The 10,000-nt window shown below is 44.9% G+C and overlaps 1 protein-coding gene across 1 annotated transcript in view; it reads right to left on the bottom strand.

Moving 5' to 3' along the window:
- The window catches only part of thsd7ab (thrombospondin, type I, domain containing 7Ab), a 196,096-nt gene that overhangs the window by 41,643 nt on the left and 144,453 nt on the right, over positions 1 to 10,000 (bottom strand). The window contains exons 18-19 of the mRNA XM_063199502.1: positions 6,301 to 6,434; positions 4,471 to 4,624 (exon numbers count right to left, since the gene is read on the bottom strand). Coding sequence (XP_063055572.1) covers positions 4,471 to 4,624; positions 6,301 to 6,434 — 288 coding nt within the window. The remainder of the gene's footprint in view (positions 1 to 4,470; positions 4,625 to 6,300; positions 6,435 to 10,000) is intronic.

Raw genomic sequence — 10,000 nt, 5'->3', positions numbered from 1 at the left:
CACACGCGCACACGCGCACACACACACACACACACACACACACACACACACACTAGCCACAGCATGCATATAAGCCACAGGTGATTGTGAATTACTAATTATGTGCATATGGCAATGCTCTCCCTTACCTATTACATCTCTCTCTCTCTCTCTCTCTCTCTCTCTCTCTCTCTCTCTCTCTCTCTCTCTCTCTCTCTCTCTCTCTCTCTCTCTCTCTCTCTCTCTCTCTCTCTCTCTCTCTCTCTCTCTCTCTCTCTCTCTCCTTTCCTCATAAACATAATCACACAGTGCATAAACAATTATTTGCAGACACACACAAATGCATAATACTCTCTCTCAGACATACACATACATACAAAAGCATAAATACACTCACACAGAATCCCATACACACACAACACAAACACACATGCACATGTCTTCAAACACACAAACACACAAACACACACACATCCAACTATTCTGTTCTCTCTCTCTCTCTCCCGCCTCTGTCTCCTCATCCCTCCACTCCTCCGTATGCACACACACACAACACACACAGACACTTCCCAGGTCTTCTCACTTTCCCACATTCCTCCATCCATCCATCCATTCATCCATCCAATTCACATTCTGTCCTCCTCTCTCTCTCTCTTTCTCTCTCGGTCTCTCTCTCTCTCTCATCCCGCTATCTCCGTCCCGTCCTCCTCTCTCTCTCTCTCTCTCTCTCTCTCTCTCTCTCTCTCTCTCTCTCTCTCTCTCTCTCTCTCTATCCTCATCCCGCTATCTCCATCCCGTCCTCCTCCTCCTCCTCCTGCGCCTGTGTCATGAATAACACATCGGACAGCCCTGTAGGTGCAACCGCAGCTTCACGGTGGGATTTAAATTGGTGGGAAGTCGGCGTGTCAGCCCCTCAAAGTGAATAGTGTGTGATTAATAATGACTCGTGCTGGAGGGCAGAGAGGCAAACGCGAGGGAAGCAATCGGAGGAAAAGGGAGGAGAGAGAAAGAGTGTGGAGGACAAAGAGAGAGAGAGAGAGAGATACAGAGGGAGAGGGAGAGGGAGAGAGAGAGAGAGAGAGAGAGAGAGAGAGAGAGAGAGAGAGAGAGAGAGAGAGAGAGAGAGATGAAAAAAAAGAAAAATTAAGGTAGAAGGACAGACAATGAAAAAAAAGAGATTAAGTATTGTTGAAAAAAAAGACAAAGGGTGGGGTAAGCAGAGAGAGACACACAAAAGAACGAGACGGAGAGAGACATGGAGAGATTGCGAGACGGCAAGAGAAGCAGAGCAAAAGGAATGGGAAGAGACAGAGAGAGAGAGAGAGAGAGAGAGAGAGAGAGAGAGAGAGAGAGAGAGAGAGAGAGAGAGAGAGAGGGAAGGAGAGGATAAAGTCAAAGTGCCCTATAAAATGGCTTTTCTTCATTGCCGAGTGTGTGGAGGCAGCGGTGGTTTACGCTGGTTATTGTCCTGGTGTGAGGAGGATGGGGAGTGGGTAACCTTACAGGTGGAAAGCTTTCTTTCTCTTTCTCTCTCTCTCTCTCTCTCTCTTTCTCTCTCTCTCTCTCTCTCTCTCTCTCTCTCTCTCTCTCTCTCTCTCTCTCTCTCTCTCTCTCTCTCTCTCTCTCTCTCTCTCACACACACACAGAGAAAAAACACAGACAGAAAAAACACAGACAGACACATACAGACACACACATATACAAACACATACAAACTCACGCAGGCACACACACAAACATACAGAAACACATGCACATATGCATACACGCACACACACATGCATGTACGCACTCGAACATGTACCATCAAGCACACTGAGATGCAAAAGGAAACAGACACACAGTTTCCAGTGCATTGTGGTGACACCCTGATGACTCGCAGCACGGTGACACTTTGTTCACACACACACACACACACACACACACACACACACACACACACACACACACACACACACACACACACACACACACACACACACACACACACACACACACACACACACACACACACACACACACACACACACACTTGCTCCCTGACCCACATGACCAAATAAATGTACTGCCTCTGCTTAGCAAAACTCAGAGCTGACAGACGACTGAAAAAAGGACAGCTCTCGATAAGTCACTTCTGTTCCTTAAAATAACACAGATGAAAGAAGCTGCCTGAATTCCTCAGATTTCCATAATTGAGATCAAGAGGAGATATTTATACTTCCTAATGATGTTCCTGCATGCACACGCACACACGAGCATGCACGTGCATGCACCCACCCACGCACGCACGCACACGCACACAGACACACAAACAGACAGACAGACACACACACACGCACGCACGCACGCACGCACGCACGCACGCACGCACGCACACACGCGCACACACACACACACACACACACACACACACACACACACACACACACACACACACACACACACACACACACACACACACACACACACACACTGTAGGTCATATTGCAGCAGGTGGATATTTTATCAAGCATGTCTGCCTAAAATAGTGCAATGAAAATCTCACAGTACTGTGATGGCATGCTTCTAAAGAATGTCTAACAATGAAAGCCAAAATAAATGAGACAATAGTAGAGGAAAGGACAAACAGCAATTACAAACACCAGAACACTTCTATTAACTACCTTGGCCCAAAGCATAAGAACTTCAAGTCAACGTAATTGAAAGCTAAATGACTTTTTGGAGACAACTAGACAAAGCAATGATCAGGGGAAAACAATAATGAGCGATGCAGACACAACACAAGCCCCAAATCAAGGTCAGTGAACAGGGCAGAATGATTTTGAGTCAAATTCACTCTATTTTGACTGTGGAAAGCAAATAAAGAGTTATTTTCCAAAACCCTATGTCTATTTTCAAGAAAACATTAAAATGAAGTGCTTTTATTGTGCTTATTCAGTTAATGTCCATAAAGTCCCTGCTGTGTTGTATTTGCTTGTATGAAATAAAATCGATAACATGCATAACAATTTTGTGTGAAATAAAATCGATAGCATATTAACCTGTTCACATGTCAATAACAGTTATTAACAATAACAATTGCCACAATGCTCTTTTAAAAATTAAATCGCTAAAAATGATGGTTGAAAATTGCATTAAAAATGGCTTTTATAGTAATTTTGTTTGGAAAACAGGTCTTTGAATGTGTGTGTGTGTGTGTGTGTGTGTGTGTGTGTGTGTGTGTGTGTGTGTGTGTGTGTGTGTGTGTGTGTGTGTGTGTGTGTGTGTGTGTGTGTGTGTGTGTGTGTGTGTGTGTGTGTGTGTGTGTGTGTGTGTGTGTGTGTGTGTGTGTGTGTGTGTGAGTGCGTGTGGGTGTGTAATAGCAGTAATTGGGTATTGATCTCAATTGCAAACCAGTTTATTTGGCTGGTGTTAATTAATGTTTTCTGCTATTCCACACTGTTACGTTTGCAAATGCTAGCTCAGAATTTGCATGTAAAGGCTCAAAATTAGCTTCTGTTGGTGAAATTTAGCACAGCTACGTTGTGCAAATTTCATCAAATGGTTACCGAGTATATACTATATATGACTGACAAACTGAATCCAAGGCACTCATCTGCATATTTATACATACTTAAGACTTTCATTATCATTATCAGTGGCAGGCACAGACATTTTCGGGGGCAGGAACTGAAGGTGGTGGATGGGGGCATAAGGAACTTTCAGCTGCATGACTAGAGGCTATATTTAGCACCACCTCATCCCTATCTGTGCACGCCTATGGTCATGATGTAGTTTGTTGTTGAAACAAGAGAGCCAAGGCCAAACAGGGTCAACAGCATTGTTGTGTTGTTGCATTGTTGCGTTGTTGTATTGTTGTAGTCAACAGTAAGTATGTGTAGAGCCACAAACCATGTTAAACCAGATTTCACATGAATTATTTAGCAGAGAGGGGACAAAGACTGAGCAAAACTCAATCATCTCTCTCTATGTTGCAGAGGGGGTATAGAGGGGTACAAAGTCTCTCTCTCTCTCTCTCTCTCTCTGTGTCTCTTTCTCTCTCTCTCTCTCTCTCTCTCTCTCTCTCTCTCTCTCTCTCTCTCTCTCTCTCTCTCTCTCTCTCTCTCTCTCTCTCTCTCTGTTGTTTTTGCACAATTGTTGTTTTTGTTTTTGCACAACTGCCTTTTTATTTATTTTTTATTTTTTTATTTTTCCCCTCCCTGACTACTACCTGTGTTATATGTGTCTTGAAATGTCCATGTGGGCAATATATGTAAGCTACTTGATACCTAAATTTCCCCCGGGGACCAATAAGGTTACTCTACTGTACTATTTCTCTCTTTGTCTCTCTTTGTCTCTGTCTCTGTCTCTGTCTCTCTCTCTCTCTCTCTCTCTCTCTCTGTCTGTCTCTCTGTCTCTCTCTCTCTCTCTCTCTCTCTCTCTCCCTCTCTCTCTCTCTCTCTCTCTCTCTCTCTCTCTCTCTCTCTCTCTCTCTCTCTCTCTCTCTCTCACCATGTTGCAGGGGGTCCAGGGTGCCCAGTCTGACAGTACGCAGTCCTCTGGGCAGGGTAGCCGTCCCTCGCGTGTGCCCACGGGCATCTCCTCCGGATCGCACAGGTAGTCCTCCACCGGGTCGGACGGCCCATCCACCGTGTTCAGCATGCACCTACGGTACCATACACAGCAAATTCTTAAAGGTCCAGCGTGTACCAATTTGTTACCAAAACCTTATCAGGCAGCAATTACCAACGTGGGTAATGAACATCATCAAAATGTGTGCTACCTGTTCAAGTATATACCACCAGGAACAAGTCAATTGAGTCACACAAAAGAGATGAATTCAAATCAGAGAAAAAATGGTGGGCGAAGGTATGAGTGTGGAAGTCTAAGTAATATATTCCAAAGACAGAAGAGGAGACACATGCTCTATTCAAGTGTTTACAACCATATATTCAAAATATTCAATATATTCAATTTATTCAATATATACAACAAAATATTCATTTTATGTTCAGCATACACAGCAGGGAGTAGCAAAGGACACGACTTTGAACTTTTCCATATTACAGTAACTGACTTTTGAATCGACATAATCGCCACTTTAGTCAGCTCTACTCCACTACTCTACTAAACAAAATCTGAATCTGAGAATTATAAAAGTGATTGATGCACTCTGAGTTGTGAATTATAGAGAAGGGCATGACTTTGGAGACTTTTCCTTACATTTACATCAGGATTAATAAAGTCCTATCTCTGCTCTGCTGTACTCTACTCTCCACCCTGAGAATGGCCCTAAACTCCTTGTGGTCTTCTTGTTCTTGCTCTATTTTACGACAGATACATTTTAAAAACACATTAGTCATCAGTGTTAATTTTCAGACCACAGACAGTGGGAGCGGTCTGGAGAGTGCTCATTCGCTTACTAATGACTCGTTTAAGCATTGCTTGACACGTAAAGGTGATTAATTAACTTGAAAGCATTAGATAGTGCCCCTTTAATTTCCTTTGGGATTCATAAAGTATATGCACTACTCTATTGTCCTCCACTCTACAAAATGAAACCTGGCAAAAAATGGCCTCTTTTCCTCTTCTTCTATTCTAGCTATATTTTACAATGTACAGTATATACATTCTAAAAATAGATGAGAGTGATCGGTGTTGAATATTTTGGAACAGCTAGATCGAAACATCACATGTTTCTCCTTGCAGCTTGGTGGTGTTTTGCTAGCCCTTTGTGTTACCAATTATTTCGTACAATGTCAGCTACTACAAGAAGGAGCATACATATAGTGTGTGTGTGTGTACCGGTATGTGTTTGTGTGTGTGTGTGTGTGTGTGTGTCTGCGTGCACTGTATGTATGTGTGCTTTTGTGTGTGTGTGTGTGTGTGTGTGTGTGTGTGTGTGTGTGTGTGTGTGTGTGTGTGTGTGTGTGTGTGTGTGTGTGTGTGTGTGTGTGTGTGTGTGTGTGTGTGTGTGTGTGTGTATCTGTGTCTGTTTGTGGCTGACCCCAAGGTTGCTACAATAGATGGCGCTGGTTGTTCTGTACAGTGCAGTATATGATGTGGTATGACATGTGACTTTGCAGGTCTGCAACCCCTCCCTACGGAGTGAGGGGTGACTCCAGGCTGATATGTAGATGGTGCTTGTGTAAAGATAGCGAAGGGCCGCTGACAGTTTTGGCCGGGCCCGGGACAAAGTCATCTGAATGGGCCACCCCACCCCACCCACAAATACATACAATGGAATGAGAACCCATTTCCGGGGCCCATCTCTCTCCCTGGGCCCGAGTCAATCATCCCTGATATGGTGATGGTGGTTCCGTGCGGTGCAGTATGCCGTACCTGACTTTGCGTGTCTGCACCCCCTCTCCACAGTTCTCCTTCAGGTCGACGTTGCTGACCTTCCAAACACTCCAGGGCTCGGCCACCCAGATGTATTGGCTGCAGTCGCTCACGCACGGCACCACCTCGTACACCTGTGGACGGTGTGGGAGAGTAGAACATCACACACAAGCATATAGAGAGACATGCATAGACGGCCATATTATTAGTACTCGCTGCAATCGCTCACGCACAGCACCACCTCGTACACCTGCGCACGACGTCACACACAGATCAGAACATCAGAACACATGCACACAGAGACACAGAGAGACATGCAAACACACAGACATATTATTTTGGGCACGCACACATACACTCACACACGCGCACACAATTATAACAGTGCGGTTACACACACACACACACACACACACACACACACACACACACACACACACACACACACACACACACACACACACACACACACACACACACACACACACACACACACACACACACACACGCACACGCACACATAAACGCACATAAAAACAGAGCAGCAAAGATGTTAGTGAATGACTAAACATGCGAAAGAAAAACGTGGATTAAAACACAGACAGCCCAGTGCCAACACCGTCAAACAATCATGCAATCATCACATATACACACAAAGGCACAAGCACACACATACAGACACGCAGCACTCATCAGAACAGAGAGCAATCTTCACAGAGAGCAAAATAATGACAGAAATTTCCGGACTGGGGGCAAACGGTGATTTTTAAAAATCAGAATGATTATCAGTAGATTATCTCCTAAGAGCTTAATCAGGGGCTGTGCTGTGCTGTGCCTGTGGTCATAAATTGCTCATGTCTGTGGGAATGAAAAGCTCTTACCTGGGCCTGGAGGAGGGATGGGCCGCAAAAAGATGTGTCAAAACATGGCAAGAGGGAGAAAATAAAAGAAAAAGGTCAGTCAGGCAGGCAAAAAGGAGAGAGAGAGAGAGAGAGAGAGAGAGAGAGAGACAGAGAGAGAGAGAGAGAGAGAGAGAGAGAGAGAGAGAGAGAGAGAGAGAGAGAGAGAGAGAGAGAGAGAGAGAGATACACATAGTATATCCATCCATAAACTGTAGATCATATTTTCATGTTTAACTTTGATATTGCAAATGTTGCAACTGGGCAGAAGCCATTTAGAGAAACGGGGAGAGTGAGTGTGAAAGAAGGCAAGAGCCAGAGAGAGACAGAGAGAAAGAGAGAGTGAGAGAGAGAGTGAGAGAGAGAGAGAGAGGGAGAGAGTGCGTGAGAGAGAGAGAGAGGGAGAGAGTGCGTGAGAGAGAGAGCGAGCGACAGAGAGACAGAGAGGTAAAGAAAATAGAGACTTTGTATGGTCGAATTGCCCCCCCCCCCTTCTATCCCCTCTGCACCATAGAAAAAGATGATTGAGTTTTGAGAACACAGTCAGTCACAGCGAAACCCTGTAGGATCACACCAGGGTCTGGAGAGGACTAGACTGACAAGTGTCCAGCTCGGCCTCCGCAAAAAGCTCCATGACACAAAGCCCTAAAGTACCTGATCACATAGACTGCTTACAGCATGAGAGTCGCACGATAAAATAAATATTTTATTTAAGCTCACCAGCCGAACATGACCTCAATCTCCAGCGATGCTAATCTCTTTAAAATAGAGGGCTGCACAGAGATTGAATGAACGAGAGAAAGAGGATTTTTAAAATCAAAATTAACTACCAGAAAAATGATCCTGTCTGTGACGGCAGCTTAGGATTTTTTATTTATATATATATATTTTTTAGCTTTTTTTCGTGGTGGATATGGACCCTTTTATATGTAGCCTTTAAATATAGACGTTCCCTACTGTTCAAAAAATGAAATGTTTCTATTCTGAGTACAGTCTAGTTAATGACCCTCTGATTAACCTCATTAGTTATTCGCCCAAATCTGGTCTGACCAATCAGTTTGCCTGCTGCGGAGCTGTCTAGATTAACACTGGGGGTGCTTTGCACAGTGATGACAACTTGGCTGCAATGGCGCAGTAGTGTTTTGTTACTCTGATGGTTCAAAGCACCGGAGGGCTAGAGTGTGCCGAACTGTTGTTACAACACTCACTCTAAAGCTCCAAGCACGCAGTAAAACATACCAGTGTTACTGTAATTCAACACTTACTGCACTGGTATACTGTACTGAGTACTTGTGGAAAGCCGAGGCCTAGTGGAGATGGGCTTTAGATCAGGGGATTGCAGGTTCAAATCCCACCCACCCACGCCCTATCTCTATAGTCTATGGCTGAGGTGCCTTGAGCAAGGCACCCAACCCCACACTGCTCAAGGGACTGTAACCAGTACTTAAAATAACTGTAAGTTGCTTTGGATAAAAGCATAAGCCAAGCGTAATGTAATGTACTCTGGTACCAAATGCAATCTAGAAGATGTTGAAATGTAGTTTAAGTCTTGAATTAGCGCTGCCTTTTTTACTGCACATACTACAACAGCGATTCACACCCCTCCTCTGTCATGTGACGAGGGGGTGTGGCCCTACAGAGCCGCCTCTAAGGATCCAGGGATGTAAAACTGTATCTGTGACAAGCCAACCCCCAACCCAAAATTGTATCCGCGTATTTGCACTAAAATTTCTCTGAGACATTAATCAGGGGACCAAATGGCTCTAAACGGGGGCCATAGAGCAGCTGTTTCTGTTGGCCGAAATATAATGATCACTTGTATAATTTTGGTCACAACCTCAATGCAGACAAAATTCTGGGGACTCCCTGTAATCTCTTGACCCGAACCCCAAGAACCAACACTCTAATCATCAAGCCAGATCTGACAAAGCATTTTTTAACAAATATTTTCAGGGGTTTTTATTAGATATGACAGAGTGAGGTGGCGACAGGACGTGAGTGTGTGTGAGAGAGAGTTGGGAGAGAATCAGGAAATGACCTCACCTCAGGCCAGAATCAAACCCAACACCCTGGTGTAACACCACCACGGTGCCTTAGCTGTTTGACCTGTGGCCAAGGCCCTGACAAAGCCTTTGATAAAAAGTTAAAAAGGTATAGAAGCTCCAAAAGGAGGACCACTTGCGTACAACTGAACTCCTTTGACTCAACATGACCTGGATGAATAAGAGTCTTTATCGACTCCTCAAAGCCTTGCACATTCACAGGCGGAGGCAGCTTGAAAGATATCCCCTTGGTTTGTGCCTGGCATGCTTATAGTGGGCTGACAGACAGACCACACGGTTTGAAATGGGCTGGCTCTTCAGATGATTATGTTTTTTTTTTGTTCACCACGGCCAGATTGCTATTTATGTGGTCCCAGCACAACTGCCCTGAGGCAGATATGTAGGAGGAGAGAGAGAGGGAGAGAGAGAGGGAGAGAGGAGATGAGGAACGTTCAAGAACAATCTGCAAGTGCATATCCCCCGGGGGACATTACCGCGGAGGTGTTCTGTTCATTTGCACACCTCTCTCTCTCTCCCTTCCCTCCACAAGAAAAATGTGACCAATCCCTCATCGCTGAAGCATAATTAGCCGGGACGTGGACACATATGCACACGCATGCACACACACACACACACACACACACACACACACACACACACACACACACACGCACACACACACACACACACACACACACACACACACACACACACGCACACGCACACGCACACGCACACGCACACACACACGCACGCGAC

The sequence above is a fragment of the Engraulis encrasicolus genome, chromosome 5, assembly GCF_034702125.1.
Source record: "Engraulis encrasicolus isolate BLACKSEA-1 chromosome 5, IST_EnEncr_1.0, whole genome shotgun sequence".
NCBI lineage: Eukaryota > Metazoa > Chordata > Actinopteri > Clupeiformes > Engraulidae > Engraulis > Engraulis encrasicolus.
The sequence above is the reverse complement of the archived record's forward strand: the minus strand, read 5'-3'. Positions and strand labels throughout refer to the sequence as shown.